At 40.8% G+C, this 22,979-nt stretch overlaps 1 protein-coding gene across 2 annotated transcripts in view; it reads right to left on the reverse strand.

The window, feature by feature from the left end:
- Positions 1–22,979, reverse strand: part of nectin1b (nectin cell adhesion molecule 1b) — a 139,760-nt gene that overhangs the window by 29,593 nt on the left and 87,188 nt on the right. For both annotated transcript variants that reach the window (XM_069161158.1, XM_069161160.1), the window contains exon 6: positions 1,672–1,819. In XM_069161158.1, coding sequence (XP_069017259.1) covers positions 1,672–1,819 — 148 coding nt within the window. The remainder of the gene's footprint in view (positions 1–1,671; positions 1,820–22,979) is intronic.

The following is a 22,979-nucleotide window of genomic DNA, read 5'->3' on the forward strand; positions in this document are numbered from 1 at the left end:
GGACCCTGTGTCACACAACTATCAGCAACAGCAGCAACAGCAATGCTGAGGGAGTGGAGTGGGAAACAGAGAGCAGTTACTTTGGCATCAGAGCGAGAAAGAAAGAAAGATAGATTAGCAAGGGGGGAGAAAGAGACAGAAAGCAATGGGAGCGGTAAGAGTCTGTGTGCTTCATTTGTCTTGAAAAGCATTGCTGGGAGGTAGAAGCTGTGTGGTTTCTGGGTCTCCGTGGCCTCAGAGCTGGACCTGCAGCCACCACAGAGCACCTACAAGTGCAGCAGGCAAGAGACCAACAACCGGGCAGAACGTCTCATCACTGCTTGATGTTCGCATTGCTACTTTGAATGTCAAATCAGATAGGAGATTATGGAGGGCGGGGTGAAAGGGGGGGGGGCATCTAAAATAATCTCATCATCTGAGCTGATTAAAGCCTCATGTGCACTCTCAGCCAGATTCTGCCCACCCCCTAACCTCTGATGTTTTGGATATATTCCCAGGGAGAAAGATAGCCAGCTCCTGCACACAGCAGCATCATTCCCAAGATCTAAAGAGCATCATGGAAACCTTGGCAACTGCTGAACTACCTGTGGTGGGTTTTTTTTAGAAGAAGACAATTAACAGGATGTAACTTAAACACTTATTTCCTTCTTCACTGAAACCACATTTCTGACATTTGTTCCCAACAAATGCCAGAGAGAGATGTTTAACACCTCAAATAATGCAAAAAGATGTTTTAGATTTTCTGTTGCTTTTTTGTCTTCCCAGCAACACCCACTTGTTGACAAAATTACCTGGTTGGCCAGAGAAGGGGATGCAGGAGTAAAAAAAAAAGTTCACGTTACAAGGTTCCTAAATCTGTATTTAATGGCAGTTTCACTGATTAATGCAACAAAACAAGTCTTGTTTTTTTCTAAAATACATTCTGAACTGTGATTTTCAATTTGAATGACCCACCAACATACAATAGGATTCACATTTCCACTACCAATTCACCATAATATTTGAGAAAAGCAGATCAGTATTTGAAGCATTGTTGCATCATTGATCATGTTAACCTGCATGTGATTTTAGGTCTGCATGTTAGCTTTCCGAGCCAACATGCCTTTTATCCATAATTTGCATAACTCCACAACTGCTGCTCCATTTATAATCTAGAAGCAGCTCGACTTCTGGACCTCCTACACACTCAAGAATCTCCTGGAAGATCTACTTTACTACCTGATTATATCATAACCATCCAACAGAGGGGAATATTTCCCAAGAATAGACTGCAGCTCAGGCTCCTGCAATCAGGCATGATTAGAACAATCATGTTTTCAATGGACATGGGCACAGTCTAGCCCTTAGTACAATCAAGAAACCACTTAATAGCTGCTGCTTTATTAATAATTGTCATTCAATCAAATCTGATAAAGTAAATGAAAATAAACTTTTTCATTATTTTTCATAAAGGTACCTTTCGGAAAGAGATTATTGTCTCCTAGATGAGAATGAGGCAGCAACATCTTTACAGCGTGTTCTTCTGTCCCCGAACACATTAACTCTGCTAAAAAAAAAAAAAAGTGTTTCATCCTTTTCAAAGTGCTTTTCTCTCGTGGATTGACAAGAGTGCACACCTAATCTTACCACCTGTCCACCTGCAATATTCTCTGGCAGAGACTTGGTACTCACAGGTCATTATCTGTCTCAGTGCGGGTCTTCTGCTGCCGCCGATGGACCATGAAAACAGTAACAGCCACACCAACGATGAGTCCAATGGCAACCACACCTCCAAGGATCCCGATAACACCACCTGGGGGACCCTGCGGCATTGGCTTCTCTGCAGAAAAGAAGAGAAATAACAGTGTCGGGGTATGTGCTCTTTAAGTGATTTGGAAAGTAGCTTGGGAAAAAAAAAAAAAAAAAAATACCAAACAAAAAAAACAGCAGTGAGGACAAAGAAACTTCACCAGTTCTTCTGGAAGCAACATGTGTTTTTTTTCACATCCATGGCAGAAAAATGTTTTGCGGGAAAATCACAAACATTCTGGACCTTCAAGTGGGAGGAATATTTCAAAATAAATGCAGCAATGCATCCAAAAAGAACAAAATAAAACAAAATCTTGACATCATTTGACCCAATATTTGCCAGGGTTGAGTCTTTCTGTCATAAACACATCCCAAAACTATTTTGAGAAATGTAATTCAGGATGAGACCACTGTCCTGCCTGTTCTGACACTGCGTGAATACCACACTGTTGTGGTCACTCAGCAGCTGCTGCTGCATTTCTCCATCAACTGTTCAAAAGAAGCCTAAATTGGCTTGGATATGACAGCGAACTCAACTGCACTCTGAGGAGAACCACAGAGCTATTTTACTTTTAAGTCCCTGCCAGCAGGGGGTAACACATGCAAAATATATTTCCAGCATTGCAGAGAAAAAAATGTATGTGTGGTTTCCAAAGTAAAACAATTTAACTAATTCTGCTGAGAGCAAATCATGGAAAAGCGTCTCTGCAACTGTCAGTTCAACTGATTTAAGAAGCAGACACGAAGGTCAAACTGGGTAAACACTGCAGATTGTCGATATTACTCTGCACTGAGCTCAATACCTCCCCCCCCCCCCCCTCCCCCCCCCCCCGCCAAGGCTATTAACTTTAAAAAAGGCACAAGGATTGCCTTGGAAAACAAAAATTCTAGATATTGATGCAACCTATTCTTTAAGAGCTGCCCTCGGTTAACATCATCTCCGAAACCTAATTTCTAGAAGTGTCTCTAAGAGACCGTCTCTAGAATTAGCTTTTTGAGTTTTTGAAGGAACTGTCAAAAGTAATCTGAGACCAGCGCCAGAGGGAACATCTGATACTGGAAGAAATATTGGAAAATAAATACCTCAATGCCAAAATATAATTGTTTGAACTAAATATATTGAAAGAAATGGGACACGCTTAGAAATCTTTGCCACTTTCTGTTGATTTTAAGCTTTTAAATTTGATAAACAATGAATCATCCTGTATGTGACGGGAATACATTAAGCAAAAATGTATCTGTCGTGACAGAGATAAAAAGCTAAATTACTGCAGGTCCCGTGTGGCTCTCTTCCATTGTGTCCCAACTGATGTCAGGTATTTCTCAAATAGGACAGTCTGAAGCATAATGGAGCTTTATTTTCTGAAGGGAAACCGCTCTGGTGTCTGTTTTCTTTGACAAGAGCAGTTAAAACTATCCTTTTTAGGACAGGCCAGAAACTAATCAATGGCTGTGAACCTGTTGTGATTGGACACTGCAAATTCGCACTATCTTCCACTTTGAAAAGGAAAGCCTATCTCTCGCCCTCGTGATGTCTCCATTATTATCTGTCCGTCTCTCCCGGTAGTGACAGGACAAGGCCTCGCTCCCAGGGGGCCTCCTCTCAACAGGCCCTGCTTGCTGGATTCAATGCCCAATAATGACGGATACACAGAGGACTATTTCACATACAGCCGCACAATAGCAAGCACGTTGGTCCACCTTGTACCCAGCACTCGCTTCCTCAAAGTCAGTGATTATATATCATGTCCATCGGATTGTCATGTCACGGTTGCTGTGGCTGATCTAATTCTCCGTCTTCTGGTAACCTAAAAGTCACGTCATGTCAAATCTACACACCAAAAGAAAGTAAATGGGTTATCTTGTAGCCACACACACACACTCCAACACATGTCTTTCTTGTGATGCATTTCAATAACAAGGCTGTGGAGTAGCTTTGAAGACCAAGCGTAGCATGGGAGCAGATAAGCTGGAACTCTTACTGTTGTCTCATCGTACCACAAAGCCAGTGGGCTGAATTTCATGGCCTTAATGCAAATGCCAGACACAATAGTGTGTTGTATAACACTAATACACAGTGGAGTGGACTGGATCAGAAGGCAATTTCCCTGTTGTGGAGCTTGAGGCACTCGGCACACAGGATTTACACTGTCACCTCCTAACACATAAAGTTGGGTGAGCCATCTGGTGTGGAGTCGGAGCGCTTCGTCTGCTTCTCATAATGCTGGAGTATTATCAAAAATTAAAACTTTCATTTTCTGAACATGACTTCTACATTAAAGTGTCGCACTCGTCACCGGTTGTCATGTATTTGCACTGCTTGTTTTTTTGCAAACTGTTACCATCACGGTGTGGATCGTAGCAGAATGTCGGCGACTGTGAAACAAAACGATGAGCTACCATGCACCGGTTCCCTCACGCAGTGTGATAACGCTGAGCTGGGATTATTTTTTCACTAAAGTAAAAGCTACCTTCTATAGCAGCCAATCCCCTTCTATACTACGTGCATTCAACAACACAGCTTCAAATTTAAATAGTCCAAGTTAGATAGTATAGCTGTACCAAAAAATGACTGCCTGATGATTCAGTTACTGCGGGGAATGTATTTTCAAGGATGGGGTAATTGCAAATTTGGAACCACAGATATGCTGCGAAGTCAATTCTCCTCAAAGAAAAATTTGGTTTGCAGCATAAAACCTCAACCAGCAACATACATCCAGCATAAATACATTCGGAGTTTTAAAATAGAGAAACGGTGTTTAAAAAGCAGTTCCTTGACTGAATGAACTGCAGGTGAAGTGTCCAGATGCAAAAGGAGAAAATGTAGGCCAGCTGACAAGGACGAGAGTCAAATGAGTCACTAGAAAATGTGTATGGCTGACCTTCGACTGTGTGACTGTCATCTTTAACAGACTCAAACTTGTGATGTGTTTGTTTTCTGTGATGACTGTGACTTGATAATCATTTGGAAATAGCCCCACTCTGCACACAACAGGCAGCACTACATCAGGCGGGCTTTGCCCTTTTTATATAGCAAGCTGTGGTCAACAGTAAAAGGCCTGGGGACAGAGGTATTGTATGCAGCATGTTTATCCTTCCTGCCTCCACAGTCTCCAGCAGTGCTCCTACCAGAACTGACACAGTCACCAGTATTATCTTCAAAATCAGCGTCTTTGTCACGCAAAGAATAAAGATTTACACCATGTTGTTTTAGATATTTTTCTCTCAACTCAGTGCAGTGCAAGAAGTGAGTGGTTGATGCAAAATAACTTTACAATATCAATCATTGCATTCGTAAAAGGTGTCATTTTACATACTGATTCTTTTTGAGGAAATATCTTTTATTACAGGATATTTTGTGTTTCTCTAAGTACAAGTATGGATATACACTTAATGAAAAGGTGGTGAACTGAACTTCAGTACAGTTTTATTCTGCTTTAACTCCTTTTTTGAGTTCAAACTTCCATGCTGTGCCATTTCAGTTTTTTGTACTTTAAAGTTATAATAATTGAACAGATTACTAATGGCCTCATGAACAGATATTCAGAAATACATTCTGAAAGTTTCACCCAGTCATTTGAACCACTAGTTTCCGAAGAATCAATTGTACCTGTGAGCCCTGAAATTTCCTTCTCATAAAATTGCCCTTAACCATGTATTATCTTAAAATTGCATACTTTCACATGCAGTAGATGCAGAGCAACATTAATGCTTGGCTCTGGCTGTCAGACTTCTGATGGAAATAGTCAATCACTTTGTATGCTATTTGGTACTGCTGCATATATACGGTGGGAGTATCAGAGTTTCTTGGTGAAAACTTTAGTTTTTACTGTAAATGTGCAGGTTATATAAAAACAGGCTAAAAAGGTCAGCACAGCAGCAAAATGTAGTGACAGTTCTTTTGCGATGTGGTGATAATTTCATTAGAATTTGAGTCAACATGAAAGATATTGATTATGATTTTAGTAAACTATCTTCCACCTCTAATGAGAAGGCACCAATGTGTCACCAAAATCAATAACTATCACAAAAAAAAAAAAAAATCAAGAACCCTGAAGAATACCTGTGAACTATAAAATCAAATACCCCTTTGACCTCGTTTGATTTTCACAGGTGGAAAACCTGCGTAAAATCTGACCAGACTCCATTGAGTAATGTCTGTTGTTCAAATATGTCTTGTAGCTGCCACTGAAAGATTGCTATTGATTTTCAATAAGTGTAAAGCACCCATCCATGCAGCACCTCTCCTTGTGCTGTCAGTCCACCACTAGGGCACATTTAGGTAGACTAATCTGACCTTGGTTTTTTACATCTGCAGCTCCTTCAGAGGTGGTGGCACCCTTTATTCTTGTCACATCTACTCACCCGTGTTAATTGAACTGCCTCAGACGTAAGGGCCATTGTTGTTTTTCTCAGTATTCAAAACATGGAGTACAGTCACATGCCTACAATCGGTCCTCCATCGGTTTTGAGAGGCTTTGTGGTATTATGCTTTCGTCAGCTGGTGGCTGATGGAGACTCAATTTTCTCTGACAATCCATCAAGGGGGAATTATTGTCTGAGTGCAACTTCTACCCAGCCGGTTCTTCTGTCTGCTGCAGAGTTCTGACATGCAGCCAGCCAGGGGTGTCATGGGATCGGTGGTGTGTGTGTGTGTGTGTGTGTGTGTGTGTGTGTGTGTGTGTGTGTGTGTGTGTGTGTGTGTGTGTGATGATGACTTATTCATTCCCCAGGCAGAGCCGACACATTTAAGCTTCTAACAAGGGGCGGTTACTACTTAAAGAAGATCTGGCAACATTCTTATGGTGCAAAAGCAACTCATGAGCTGAAGCTGTGGCCTAAAAATGTATTACATTCTCACCGTTGCTATTGGGTCTTTTTCTGTAAATGCGAACTACATGCATAGTGACACAGCAATCCACCGTCTGGACTGTCCAAATGTGTGAAAACAGTATAATCTCAAGCACCAGCTGTAGGCTCTTCAATAGCTGAAACATGTGGGCTCTAGTATTACCAGTCTCCCATAGAACATGTTAGTCACACATACCAGAGCAGGAAGAGTTCAGGTAGGAGGTCAAAAGGTGAGCATTTTCCAGCTGGAGCGGGCTTTACTCACTCCAAATCCAATCTGTCACAGAATGCAGCAATGCTGGATGTAAATGGAAGCAGGTTTTTCTCTGCGGATCAGTGCCACGTACCTGCGGAGGTCCAGTGTGGATCAACAAACACTGGCATGGTGGCGACAATTCGAGAGACGTCTTTGAATGTAAAGTCACCGGGTGAAATCTGACAGAAACATAGTAATGTATTGACGGCCTAAAACTATGAGGCATCACACAGATGGTATTAAGAGGACATTTGTGTAGTGGTGTTTTGTAAAAATGTTCCAGTCATAAGTCTGATCCCATTCCAAGAATGGATGTGGCTCCTGGCGCGTCCCCTCTCTCCCATCAGAAATTGTAATTGCTATCTCCTCCACAGGAGCCATAATATTTTCCAGCAATACTGGGGAGTTTTCAAGTGGACAGATTGAGAGTCTGGCTCCTAACCCACGCCAGCTCCACACCATTGGTGCCAGTCTGAGACGGCCACCTGTTCCAAAGACCACACTGACTGGATTTCCACCCCGGCTTGCACAGTCGACCTACACTGTTAGAAAGTCAAGGTGTCTAGTTGCTTTTATAACTCTATTCATGTGCTGTACAGCTACCTTATGTGGAAGCAAATGCCCAGCCTGTTAGTAATTCATCTAGAGGAGATTTTTTTTTCTAAACTGTTTCCACACTGGGTAAATGCTGCAGGCCCAATAAAGAGAAAGAAATGCGGTTTAATGGAGTTCATAAATCTGTGTTTCATGCTGCCAACTCCAAGCGGGGCATGCTGTTTCGTCTCCTTCGCCTACCCCTCCCCGAGTTGGTAATCTCGTTAAAGTTCAATGTTTCCAGACCTCTCTCCTCTGGGAGCAGGGGTTCCTGATGTCATTCCTCTTTTCCACAGTAGTTTAGCCTCTGAAGAGGTCTGCTTCCTATTTGACCAAGATTCACACTGATGGTCGATTTCTTTGCCACCTCTCAGACCCGATGTGTTAAGATGGAGACAGAGGCTGGAGGTGATAGGTTGCCAGGGAATTATAATGGTGTGTGGTTGTTACTCGACGTCACTTCACAAGAAGCAGCACTTCATTCAGTACTAATTGTTAACAAATGGGATGTGTTTATTAAGATCCGAGCCCATTAAGAACCGAACTATCTCGCACCTGCTGGGCTTCTATAAAAAACACCTGAGTAGAACATAATAGCAGTTTTGTTTTTAGTTTATCATTTTTTACTATTTTTTTGTGAACATTTCCAACTGGCACTTGCAGTTAGAGACCAAATAGAGTAAAGGAGTAATGGATGGATGTCACTGTATGGCTGAATAAATGCCTGCTGAGCCAATCTGTTTCACTTTGTAGCTTCTTCCATTCCTGTGTAAACATTTTGTGACTTGGTGGTATGTTAAGGCAATCTGGGGAAGTAATCACCAGCCTTGAATAATATATAAAAAAAAACTAAAAAAAACAACAACAACAACCCCGCAGCATGTTTTCACGCTTAAACAAGTGGCGCTCAAAGTCGAATGTACATCTCCGTGTAACGACATTCAGCTGTGAGTGTCTGGCGCACCGCTGAGTCCGGTGAGGAAGATAAAGCGACGACACGCCACACCAAAGCTCCTGTCAATAAATGTGAGATTGCAGGATGCCGAGCTGATGCTGATGCTGTCATGAGGTATTACCTCCTGTGACAACCCAAATAACAACACTCCTAATTAAAGAATGATTGGAATGGGTGGACCATTGCCTCTTAATGGGGGAATAAACCACAACATTGCTCCAGGAAGTGAATTGCGTACATGTATTAACTTCATGAAGCCGGTAGCTGCTGTCAAGATGTAATAGCTTATTTCTAAAGTGACATAACATTACCATCCATTCTGCCCACTGGTCCGTGTACTTCAGCTCTTTAATCAGGATAATATATAAACGTATACCAATGTAGATCGTCGGATAAGCTTCGTTTTTCTGTGAGAGATGAGGAGATATAAAGTGTGTAGTGACTCTGCTGCGGTTTCTTCTGCTGTGCATCGTCACTAATCTGAGAACAAGCTTTGGCTCCCAGAAAAGAGCTGCCCATGCAGTGTTGGTGATAGGGCTCCCGTTCTGATTTAGCAGGCACACTCTCGCTCTCGAGCCCTTTCATGCCCCAGCTGAACTCCTCTATGTGTTGAATGTTAATTTAATGGCTGCTCCCAGCTCTAAACTGGAGGAGCCGCAGTGCTTCTGCAGATCTGTACGCTCTTCTCTTGCTTTTTCTGCCTCTCCTACCTTGTTCTCAGTGTAAGCAAAATTACTTCTCACTGTCTCTCGCTGCCAAGCACCATGAGGTCATGGCTGTAATTTCCTTTGCCTGGTTAAAAGCTGACAGAGCAAAGGACCGAGTCAGTCTGGATATGGTCGACAGGAGGTTTTCAATTTAGCAACATTTGGGCTGGAGAGTCCGCAGATCGTATTCCAGAGGGCGGCCCCTTTTACTGCCCTCCCTGCTAGGCAAGTGTTTCAAATCACATACCGTGCACACTCAGATGTATTCAGATAACTTTGGGATTGAGTATTAGATCAGAAATGCAATATATTTATAATCCTGGACTAGATTGTTCGTGTTCTCCCTGGAAAATGACCATTGAATCCTTTATATGCACTGGCAGACCTCAGGATTTCAGTGCAGGAATATGAATTCACTCTTCATTATACCTCTCTCCTGCCTGACATTTAAATTTTTCAATTTTCCGTCCACTGAATCTTTTTCTTAGGATATCTGTCATAAGCTGTTTCTATTATTATTATTTGCTTTTGTGTTGTTAATTTTTTAGAGCTTTATGAATTTATCTATTCATGAACACAATTAACAAGTAACATGATTTTTGAATTTTTTTAATTCGAAAAATGTCTTGTTTTTACTCCCTTCAGTTGGTAATGTGTTATGATTGCCAAGAGGTGCGAGAAACTATATGTAGTTCTGTGAAATTAGATGCAACGGTTACAAACAGGAGAAACATGCAAAGACAACTACAGTTGCCAGGAAGGTCTGAATGGAACTCCTTAAAAAAAAATACATGAAGATCAAGTGCAACGTAAACTCTGCCAGGTCAGGCTAGCATCACGTAGGTCTACCACAACTATGCACAGTTAGACGAAGTACGTTTGATGTTTGATGACGTTCAGAGCAAAGAATGACCCTCATCTTAAATATGAAGCTAAAGACATGCTTCTCATGAGCTTTATCAAAGACGAGGGTTTCCAAAGTTTGACCGCTGATCGGGGACCACAGACCATAGAGGTCACTTGTTCCTACCCTCAAATGTGACTCGTAGGAATCGACTCCCCTGGTAAGGTTTAGGCACCCAAACCAGTTGGTTAGGGTTAGGGAAAGATAATGGTTTGCATGAAAATAATGAACTGTGTTATATGTCCAAGTTACTACTTTTTTAAAGTTCTGCAATATCCGTCATTGTGGCAGCACTAAAAAACTGGGACACCAGATAGCCATTACTTATCCGACCGCTAGAGGGTGCTTAACTAAATCGTAACTGTGGGTCGTCATGAGCTGCTTGCACAAAAGGCTTATGGTGACATTTGTTGGAGGAGAACAGTCTCGCTTCATGACAAACGTCACCTTCTGCAAGGTACACAGAGAGGGAAAAGGAATCTACACAGGTCAAAACTCCAGTGACACCTGCGCTATGTGAAACAGCTTTATTACTGGACCTTCATCAGGGTCAACATGAAACACATTTAAAATACTTAGGGTGTGTTTGAGACAAAGGAAAATCTGCAAATAAACAACAGACATTTTCAGAATTTCCAGCAAATGAAGTGTTGATTGAGTTATTGTCTACACAGAGACAAAGTCATCAAGTTCCCCACTTGACATCATTGCACATTTCATTACCTTGTGAATAATTACATACAAGTGAATCACATATTCAAAAGCTGAATCAATGAAAATAATGATTTGATTCCATAATTTCATTTAACAGTGCTTTTGTTTGTCAGTAAGTTTAATTATCTCATCTAAAATCTGGTAATTATCGTGTTCTGTTTCGCACTCTGTATTCCATGTGTAAATAGGAAAGCAACCTAAATTGGATTGATTGAAACATGCCCTCAAGCTGTGACTTCTTCCAGCTTTTCAGTAAAAAAAGACAAAACAAACAAAGCTCGTTGGAAAAACTAGAATGAGATGACCATCTCAGATAACCATCTCGTCTTGATGAAGACGGGATGGCTCCTGGTTTGGAGCAGACGGAAGTAAACAAACATGTCCTTAAACATGGTCAGACCTGCCTTCTGAAGCTTTTCTGGTTTATTTAGAGGTTAGAAAAGTCTTGAGTGAGTCATTCATGTTTTCTGAAATGATGTCTTCCTCAAGCCAAACAGACGTCTGATCATCACTTTATGAAGAAAAATAGCATCTTCACAAAAATGCATAAAGTCTCTGGAGGCAGCACAAAAAATGTTTCACTGCAGTCTAACGTTAATGATGTACTGAAAGAACTCTTCCTTCACCACATTTATATCTTTTGAATTTTACACTGTGTTTTCTGGACAGAAGCTTAATTCAGGGCAGAAACGTTTGAGGGCTTTCAGATAACACTGTACTCTCAGCAACCACAAAATACAGTAGGAGAAATTATGGTATTTAATTAACTATTATGTAAAGTAACCTTTTCTATCTTGGAAAAGACATTTGATTTGCACATCAAGTCGAGGTTAACATTTGTAGTGGGAAGTAAAAACATGTCAGTTGGTGGTTTTGTAGTCGATAGTGAGCCATGTAATGAAACAAAAATGTTTTCTGCTGTTGTACTGCGTGACATACTGAAATCCATTCATTTTACAACGATGCCTGATTAGAATGATCCATAAAGGAATTACAAGTAGACAAAGAAGAAGAAGAAAAATAAAAAACTAAATCTGAGGATTTGGGATGATGTTCTGGGGAATAAAAAGAACATTTTCTCGTAAGAATAGATGAGTAAATGCAACTACATGGAACTTGATGTGAGTTACAGGATAGAACATCTAAAAATATGCTCTCTGCCAAAAAAATCAACATGTTCTTCACTTCTGATGAACCAGCATGGGGCTGCATGATGACAACACACATTGGAGCTTTCTGTTTCTGTCTGAAGGGAAGAGTTGTTCACAGTTCTCTCATACTATATATAGTATGAGAGAAAAAAGTAGGGAAAAATATGTCCTCTCAGCTAGTGATTTCCAAAGAAAGCTGAAGCTTGAAAGCCTCATATCCATACGTGTAAATCAATCAATATTCAGTAAACACAACGGCTGTAAGCGCGCCAGAACAATTACACTGATAGACACAGCCTCCCAGGCAGTTTGCACAAACTGGCACTAATGTGCAGTTCACTGTGGTTTATGGTCAGCCAGGTAGCTATAAGAACTCCACAGTTAGTTGTTTCCACAGCTCTTGAGATTTCAGGCAAACACTTCTGTGAAAACATGTTGTGGCACTGTTAGCGGCAGAAGCAATCGATGGATGGATGAAATGCTTTCATCCTGGATTGCCGGCTCCCACAGAGGAGGATACGAAAGAGAATAACACAGTATGGGTGCATACTGAATTTGCCAAGTGGAAATAAACCCCTTAGAATTCACACAGGATCTCTGGATCTCAACAATCAGCCACCTCCACTGCTAAGAAAATATATTTGTGTCATCAATCTGATAATGTTGCGAAAGTCAAACCCCCACATGGAGCTGAAATCTGTACTGTGATACGACAAAAGGAACAAGGGTGTACCTGGCCGGGTGTAATACTCGAGCAGAGTCTCTTACAGTCATTTAGAACTGTGCTGACACGGCAAAAAATGACCACTATGACAAATATGACCCATCACTACAAACCACAATCTTATGGCTAATACCGCCGATGAGAAGGTTAGCCGTTGGAGATTTTTTTGCCACAAAGGTCAAACAAAAAAACACTGAGTAATGGCAATAGGGGATTCAAGTCCACTTGTATTTATACTGAAACTTCACAGTGATGCACTGCTACGCTTGCACTGATGCGCATTTTCCACAGAGTGAGAGATTGTTTTATGGTTGTGGGCTAATATAAATATAAACCTGACCTGCCCTCTGATGTCTGGCTCAGGGTTTAAAGTTAAAAGAGGGAGGGATGTCCTCTTCACCACAGACATGAGACAAATCTCTCTTCTCACTCACAGAAGCTGCCTGAACTCAAATCTGCTCCAGACCACGTAACAGGGGTGACTATTGTGATTCTGCACGCATTCCATCACCCCCTCACCCCCAGCAGAGTGCAGCTTCGCTCCAAGCACACTCTTCTTAGACAGACACCACAGTTTCAAAGGCATTTCACCGAGCTGCTGAAGCTACTTACTTCCACCACTAAATACTGCTCGGGAATCTCAAGACTCTGCTGCGGTCACTCAAAATTATCTGTGGTAGGAAATCAGTGAGGAGAAAGAACATGGGGAGAAGAAGAAGAAGGACTCTGTACTGAAAAAAAAAACCCATTGTGCAAGTCCTTGGAAACAGATGCAAACATACATCACTGTTGCAATTGCCTCTGGCCGAGTAGAAATTTGAGTGCATTTTAGGAGGTAGATTTGCTTTTGTTTGGATTTAAGTGCAGTAAACTTCCAAAAATAAGCACCAGCATGTGCACACAGTTAAATAATAATAATAAAAAAAAAAAAGATTTCCCCACTGTACAGGACCCTGAAAGGCTGCCAGGTTTAAACATTTTCCTTCTTTTGGCTCAGTTTGTTGCTTTTGGAAACCTCTCAGTTGTGGCAAAAGAAAAAGAAAGAGAAGCAAAATATAAAAGATGTCAATACGACCCAGTAAAAACATACTTTATTATTCTACAAGAGCCTGGGACACACACACACACACACACACACAGAATTAATTCCAGAGTCCAAAGTAAACGCATCTAACCTTAACCCTACCTTGACAGCACTAATGCAGTTCAGTCAAGTTCATGGAGTGAAAGATGTCTGTTCTGTGATGTTTCCACACATCAAAGCTTCAAATTTAATTTTAAAGAGATGTTTATTTTTCCTGCTGCTTGTGCAGATGAAAAATCTGCCACTTTATTCAGCATGTTTTAATGATGATGTATGTATTCTGACTACCTGGATAACAAATTCATGCTCTTGTCACGACAATCACAACTGAACCAACAGCACTCTTATTTGGAAATATGGATGAATTATTGAAATATATGCAATGGAACATCACTGAAGACAAAAGCTGAACTCAGATCTGCCTGGGTTTGTACATGTATTGCAACTTGTTATGCCTCGACACTGCATTAATTACAGATAGGAGTGTTGCCACCGAGCGTCACACGGCACTGTGAGGGAAGATGATAAGCACAACTGCAAAGTGGGTCTCGACTGGTAACCATGTAGGAATTAGGGGAACTGCTCTGGAGAAAAGTTGCTAAATGGTCCCATCAACAAAATGTTACCATGTGGAGGTTTGTAGCGCCATTTACAGCTAAATGTTTCTTTGTTCGGTTTCAGTGGAGCTGCAACAGTGTAATTTCAAGGAGGATTGGAAGCCAAGACCCTGGTGGGCAGCATGTTTCAACAACCAGATGCACAGATGATCTATTCAGTGCAGAAGAATATTTGGTTTGGGGTTAGGAGGTTTCAAATTTGTATGATAAATAGTGTTGTTAAACATGAGAGAGAGCAGTTCTCTCATCTTTGGTGTGATCTTCCATCACTGCCAAGTTAAATTGGCCCTGCAGTAAATATCCTGTTGACCTGGTAAAAGCAGTGATAACATGCAACAATGCATCAATCACACAATTTAAAACCTCAATCAAAATCCCTTTAACACACTGACAGTGTTACTGGTGGCTGAGAGAGAGAGAGAGAGAGAGAGAGAGAGAGAGAGAGAGTGCACTTGGCAGTAATTGTGTGTCTATTGACAGTTGATCTGTTGCGTCACACTGTTACATGTTTGCTTCTGGCTAAAGTTATACTTGTTATAGACATTTGAAGTTTTACTCCACTTAGATACGCAGACTGTGTGGAACGTAGCTTCCGTTTCTGACAAATGAGCCCAATGCGAAAGTGACATAACGTGCAATACCACCGATAGCCGCTAGGGGCAGGCTCCAAAAAGCCTCGGGCTCCTTGACTTCTATTCAACTTCTCTAATGAAAGTCTGTAAATTTTTCTCCACAAGTGATTATGGTGTCATTCGCTGAAGTCACTCCTTTTTGTTAGTTTTCTTGCAGTCCGTCTGAATATGAACTGTTCTGCCTCAAAAACTATGTTTTTTTTTTTTTTTTTTTTTGGGGGGGGGGGGTCTGTTTGATTGACAGGTCTGTGGTACAGTCAGGTTTTGGCTATAGTTGGGCGGGTGGAGTGTACTCAGGTTCCCGATCAGATCACATAAGATTCACTGCTCGCTTCTCCCCAAGAAACACCAAAATGGCGACGACCGAACTTCAGAGCGGCAGTTCACGAAGCGATGGGTGACGTCACTGTTGGTTGCCGCTCGGCTAAATTACATTTCTGTCCCATTTGACCACTGCGGTAATTTTGCAGCATGTGTTTCTCATGTGGTGTGTTTCCAACAGCCAATGTACCAACTGTACAGCCAGCTATAATTAGCTTGTACTTGGGGCTCTGACCACATGTGCTCAGCCTCATCTCAGCTTCATTTACATGCAACATCCCCTAAATTTCCTCTTCATGCAGTTTGTTTACAAGGTGGACTCAAACCAAAATATCTCAGCACGTAAGAATGAATCCTCTCCTCACCCGAACCTGATGACTTTGTGTCAGGTTCTGTTTTTGATTGACTTCATATGCAATGTCTGAGCACAGGGCACTCCTTCACTTAGCCCTCAAAGTAATTTCTCATGTCATTAGACATCTTCGACTACACTTGCGACCTCCTAAACAGCGGAGGCAAATTCAATATTTTGCACTTTGATGATTTTGGTCTGTATACATGGTGTTGTTATTTCTTTACTTTGAAAAAAAAACAAAAACTGCTCCAATCATCACTTCTGTTGTTGGTTTGGCAACAGTAATAATAATAATACAAAAAACATAAAACACAACCTGCACAAATAGAACCGACACTATTTTCACAGAAAGATATCAGTAAAGAAAGCAGGAATTGACCCTTTAAAAAATCTCCACCACACCTCAGGGCTTTACGACTCAAAGGACCATTGACTTTGCAGCTCGGTGATTAATCCGAACAACAGAGGGACTGATAGAGAAGCGTGGTATGTTCCCGTTAAGCTCACCGGTCTGTCCAATGATCTATTTCAAACAACTTCACTGCTCCTCTTGGATTATCTGGTGGATGTGCGACCGCCTGAGCATCATTGTGTGAACCTGTGTGCACAATGTGCATGCAAGTGTGTGTTTTAATTAAAGTTTGAGGAGGACTGGGAAAAGTTTAATTTGGCAGTGGCAGGGTGAAAAATTGTCTCGTTTTCTCGTCTTCATTTCTGTCTTTTCTTATCTTCCATTAAGCTCGGCCACTGCACAGGTTATCTCCAAATTACCAACAGAACTCATTTATTCTTCAATTGAATTAGGTCCTAGAGAGACGGCCTGCACAACCGTCTTTTCTTTATAAAACAACCCACCAACAGTGGCCGTCCAGAGCTACAATGATTAAACCACAGCACGACCTGAATCAAACACCTCAATCAGACAGCACTGCTTGTTCTCTCCCTTTGTCTCTCTTACCATTCTTCCTCTCAGTCTCTCCTCCACTGAGTCGTGACAACAGTGACATCAGATTTTTTGCAGAACACATTCCCGGCAACACAATACGCAGCTTAACTGAAATGCTACAAATGCATCTGTTGCTGGCATGTCAAATTTCCCAAACTGATTTTTAATTAAAGTGTTTCTCTAATTGTTCTGAAGCTTTTATAGAAACAAAAGCACGTGTTTTGAAAACAGGTGAAACGACTAACAAAATCGCAAAAATATTTGAAGAGGATCTGTTGTGCTTCTCCAGATTTTCTGTTACATATATATATACAGTGGTGTTTTCACACAGGGCCATAAGGGTTTGGATTTGTTTTCTTCTCCCTTAATAATAAAAACCTTCATTTAAAAACTGCATTTTGTGTTTACTTGTGTTATCTTTGACTAATATTTAAATTTGTTTGATGATCTGAAACATTTAAGTGTGACAAACATGCAAAAAAATAAGAAATCAGGAAGGGGGCAAACACTTTTTCACACCACTGTGTATATATATATATATATATATATATATATATATATATATAAAAAAGCAAAAACATGTAAGAGGCTGTTCAACTTTGCTGAAATAATCAGAATTGGTTCATTTTTGCTTCTGTTATCTTTTACTTTTATGTTCACAGACATTTATTAATGACACCTCAGCTCTTGTACACATTGTTGACCAAGACTACACCAATTTAACCGATTATTCGCTCTTCCCTGCTCCCCTTTTTGGTGAAAAAAGTGTCCAACGATGGGCCTTTACTACGCAGCAACTGCAACATAACCAGGTTATCTTTCTGTTATGTGGATCCACTGAGTCTAATAACTCCAGTCACACTAAGCACATCTGTGGTTAGCAACTATCAATTATACAAATGAAGAACAAGTAATATTACAAACATATGAAGATGTTAATACATAAACTAGGCTAAAAGCAACACAGTTGCAGCTTCTAAATTCAGGAAGTCTAGCCGACAAAAAAATCTCCAGTTTCTGACCACTCCTGCCCCCCTAAGAGACCCTCTCAATATCCGCACATGGAGCTCCACTGGATTTTCTACAAATCATGAAGCCACTTTCAAAGAGAATGTATTGGTCAGTAATTGTGCTTTTATATATTTTGTTGTTTTGGCTCGTACTTTACCTGCTCCAGAGCAGGTTAGGTCTGCCGCATAAGGTTACCATGGCAATGTATCCCAGTTAGAAGTGATCCATCCTTAAAACCCAGAGTTAAGCTGAAATGACCTTTGTCGCACAGGCCTCTGGTGTATCTATTTACATATGACTTGATAATGTTTATCATAAAAGTTCTCTGTCGCTACATGTTTACAGTGAACGAGCCACCACAGCTGCAACTGATTTATGTTAATGAGGGACAACGCTTGAGTGACCCAAACATTTTGCAGTCGTGTTTTCATGTAATAGTTACCTCAACAGCAAAGAAATCAGCGGGAGGTGAACTGGACTCCAAATTAGTGGCGTTTCTGCCCACCTGATAAATCAAAGTCCCATTGCCTGTCTTCCTTCTGCTTTGTTTCTGTTCTGCTCTGCTTTCTACCAACTTCTGAGGAAAACACATTGTTACTTCAGAGATTTTTCCGTAGCTGCTAAATGTTTGACTGTCTTCACCAGCTAGTCATTAATGTTGTCTGTGTGCTGTTTGGTGTTGGGAATACGCTGGGTTTGTACAGTTATCTTGCAGAAGGCTGCTGTCTAAGCCTGCTGGAACAGATATGGTTGAAAACTGAGAGGGAACGAGATGAATGTCGAATGCAACACCCTGTCCATCACTTGAACACCTTTTATTTTGGGAAATGTTTCAGTCCCTCATTTGGCAAAATCTATAAAGTGCATAATGTTTTACCCTGCCTGCACAAGACACTTTTATGTTATGTCTCTGAATGCTGTAAAATATAAATTCAGATCTCAAAGCAGGGCACAGCTGAGATTTCAACCCAGCAAGATGATTCTCTGTGGGTTCATCCATTTGAGCAATCCTTTATACATTACACATTCATTGCCAATATAGAGGATATTAGTTCCTTTTCTTCCCAAGTAATTGTAATATTAGTGGCACTTTAATGTAACTTGGCTTGTACTCCAGAAAAAATGGTGGTTTTCTGGCCATGCCCACTGTGGTTTAGCCCAGCCAATAAGATCGTTTGTGCCTCGTGAGAAATGTTTGCATAGTTAAAACCCCACTTGGCTGGTTGTGCTGTACACAGCATATATTGCTTCATAAATATAGCTTTAGATTTGCTCCTACAGTATCTATTGCCGGAGAGACCTCTTGTCTTTGATGATTACCTCTCTCCCTTCCTACCCCCCTCTCCCTCTGCTCCTACATCTGCTTTCATTTTTCTCTGTGTGTATGACAAACAGCAAAGAAATTCCAAACTGTGGTCGTCCTAAGCCAGCAGCCCCTCCTCCTGCTTTCTCTTGGCAGGATGGCTCGTGTCTCACATTTAATCATGAATGCTCTGCCAGGCAGCTGGGCCTGAGGGAGATTCAGTGGGGGAACAGTGGAAACCTGATCTGGTGAAACAGGCAGCGTACAGTCAAACCTCTCCGTAAAGACTTAAGAGCCGGGCCGTAACGGCACAATCATGATAGTTTTAGCAGAAAAACAACAATGTCCGGCTTGTATTTGATCGGTGGAATCAAATTATTTGAAGGAGGCAGGAAAACACAGAAATGTTAGAAAAGCATCAGGAGCATTTTTTTTGTGGCAAATTAATTGAACAGATGGAAAAATAAAATGTCCTTCTCTGCGTGCTGTCCCCCATTTTTTTTTTTTTATCTTAATTTTCTTTCCGTATAGAATATGACTCTTGTCGTCTGAATGAGAATAAAATCATTGCCGAGGCATATGTGATCTATTAGCTGACCAAATTGAATGCGCCACCAGCCCAACGTCACAGTGTCCAACATGCTCGTTCACATCTATTCTGTATAATTGCATCCTCAAAGACAATGCTTTACGGGCACAGATAATGGAATGGCACTTGAAACTAATCTTTACTGCAGGGTCTCTCGAGGGAATCAGAAGTGACAAAATATTTTTCTTATAAGTCCCAAAGGAGAACCTTTTCCCTGATCTCACCCTGGGCTCAAAGCAAAGGGCATTATAACGGTCGCCACCAATCTTCCCCTTTTTTAGTCTACCTCGTATGTCTGTCTGACCAGCATGTTGTGTCTCTGTCTGTAATGTCACCACAGATGGAAGAGATGTTTTGAAGGTTCAATTTTATCCTTCACTCGTGTTTTAGCAGAGGCAAGAGCAAGAGGAAAATCCAAATTTAGTCAAAGGACAAGAAGCTGAAGGGGAGTTGACGTGATACAAGCAGCAAGCAGTTTGTGATTAGCAGAGACATCTGTCAATCAAGCAAACATGCCCCAGAGCATTTTTCTCACTAACTCAAATTATGGATGACATGACTGCTCCCCAGAGGTGAAGCCAAAAATACATTGATTTCCGCTTGTTGGATGGTTGAAAATGGCAAATGATGGCTCCACCCCCACACACCCACACACACACACACACACACACACACACACACACACACACACACACACACACACACACACACACAGGTCAAAACAGGGAAAATAATAATAAAGGGTGATATTCAGCTTTTAATGACCTAATCTCCTAATTAGACCAATCACTAATTTTGGCTTTGCTGTTTTACAATTGAAGAAAGTGGTAGCACATCAAACAAATATATTAATGTACTTATTAATGAGATATAGAGGTATTTTTAGGCAAATATATTGACACTCAAACAGCGTTCCAAATATATGATTGAGTTCATATAGTTTTGTTGAGACTGTGTGAGTTTCTGAAAGGAAATAAATGTATGCTGTAACGTTGACAAAAAACACAATTGCATATTGCGAGGAATGATTAATTGAGTCGTAGAATGTTGCCTAATTGTCCGGACAAGTGTGTGGTGTGTTTTATATCGTGGCCTTGCAGGGACCGCTCGGCAGTTACAGCAACCTTTTGTGTCTTTCTACGATTATTTTAAACTTGGTTCCTTGCATGTGGTGCAACTATTTAAATCAAGCCTGATCCAGTGAAATTTAATAACCCTGGTTGGGTTCCAATTCTTTGCCTGTCATCATTTAAAAGAGAAATCTGTAATATGTCATTACCTGCTCCTGCTCCTGCACAGTACAGCTGACAAAACTGTTCCACAGGAGACGTCAGAACAGACACAATGAGGGAGCCATGCTGGCCTGAGCTGGAACTGGATGGGAACATATAATTTAAAAAAATAAATTCACTGAGGCAAATGAGAGAGTGAGCCTGAATCACATTTGAATGTTCTCCTAACTAGGGCCTTAGCACAAAGACTGCCATCATTATGAACGACCCAGGTAATTACAGTGCAGTGACAAAAACACCAGGTAGAGTATTGATACTGAATTTCAAAACCTGTGCGAAAGATAAGCACAATGCTGATAAATCGAATATCTGGAAGAAAAAGATCACTTATCAATAACCAAACGTGTGAAGGATTATCAATTCACGGAGCACTAAAGCTGTCTACTCTGTAAACTGCTTCTTGGAGGGTTTGTTATTTGCATTCCAGGAGTCACTTTTTAAAGACATACTTTTCACACTACCATTATACTGTCAAATCTGTAAACTGTTAATATGCCACTTTTTAAAACAAGATTGTGCTAAAATTGTAACAAGACCGGCATTCAAGGACCCGAAAAGGGTCATATTGCTCACATCGGAGAAGAGTACTTCACCATTTTTCTACTTGAGTTTGCAACCATAAAAAAAGAGCTGTTGTTCTGATTATTTGCAAGTTTGACTTATCAACAATTCTGAGTCACAGAATGTTGCTGCAAATTCTGAGAATTCATAAAGAACAAGTTTTGACATGGTGTTATATTTAGGTTTTGGGGATCACCAACCTAAAGGTTTGTCAAAATATATATATTTTTTTTCTTTGTCCAATTGCTCTCAAGTTCTCAGCTGCAGAAATGTCGCACACAGTGAGAATTTTATCCGCATCCTTGTTTTGTTTCTTGTTCCCTGCCAACCATGGGGTCTCTAAACAGAGGCTACACTTTGTTTGTGCTTCTTCTGGGTAGTTTTAGCCTGGGAAACACAGGCGATGACTGACAATGGCAGCAAATTAAAAGATTCAAACCCATTCCCTCGTTCCTCTGCACTCTTTGAAACAAGAAGTAAATGTGTTCCCGAAAGCTCATAACAACCCCGCTCATCAATTAGGTGACACATCAGGCTAAAGGTTCAAATCCAAACCAACTCCTGCCCTCTGTTGTCTTCTTCTGCTCCAGCCTGCTGACACTTTACCAAATCTGTCAACATTTGGTTGCTGCATGGAAGAGATTGCTTGTTTTTCAACAGTTTGTCAAAAGGCAAACATATTTTTGAAAAATGTCCATGTCAGGCTGATTAAACGACTTCATCCAAAAATATTATTGTGCTCTTTTTTGATTAAAAAAACAATTATCTTGGCTTGAAATAATTGTCTCGAGACGTTCCAGTCAGTGTTTTGTTTTTTCTTTTTTTCTTGTTACTGCAGCGCATCATTGAAGTCTTAGATTTATTTCCAATTATGGTAAAAAAACAAATAATCTGAGCCACTCCTTTTGTTTTGTGGGAATCGCTGTACCAGAATAATCTATGGATAATAATCATGAGAAAATATTGATATTCCACAAAGTCTGTCAAAGCCGAGTCACTGCCCAATGAGGTCACGTCATCTTGACATATAAACTGGCAGCAAAATCATTATGAAGCAAAGCCCCTTGTCTTCCACCATGGCTCTCACGAGATTATAATTTACCCTGCAAACTTCCAATACCTTTGTAGCATCTGCTTTATGCAGCAAGGCATGAATTCAATAGAGAAAGGTCTCTCTCTAACACAATAGATCACCTGATTGATGGCTATTCCTGAAAGAACTGCCAGAACAAAACAAGACCCTCTACTCCAATTCCCTTAGAGGCGATGAGTTTTGTCGGGTGTCAGAATGAACAAAAAAGCGAGGAGAAGCTGATTCATTCTGGCCTGAAAATAGATGACGGAAGAAAACTGCCAGAAAACATACTGCAGCACAGCCCACCAAAAATACAAGTCATCACCTGATGGATGATCGGGCGCTTAATTATGAGGTACACAAAAATCATATCAAGCGTGTCTGCAATAATGTTGCTCAAAAAGAGTCTGAAGGCTGTCAGCGTTCAAATAGGGACTTCTGCTTGATACTGTCTTTGTCATTTAGCTGAATAATAACAAATTATTTCAGAGGTTACGTGCAAAAGTATGCAATCTAATGCAATATCACTGTAACAAATAATACCTGCAG

The sequence above is a fragment of the Embiotoca jacksoni genome, unplaced genomic scaffold, assembly GCF_022577435.1.
Source record: "Embiotoca jacksoni isolate LCO1_2020_lvr unplaced genomic scaffold, fEmbJac1.0.p SCAF_28, whole genome shotgun sequence".
Lineage (NCBI taxonomy): Eukaryota > Metazoa > Chordata > Actinopteri > Embiotocidae > Embiotoca > Embiotoca jacksoni.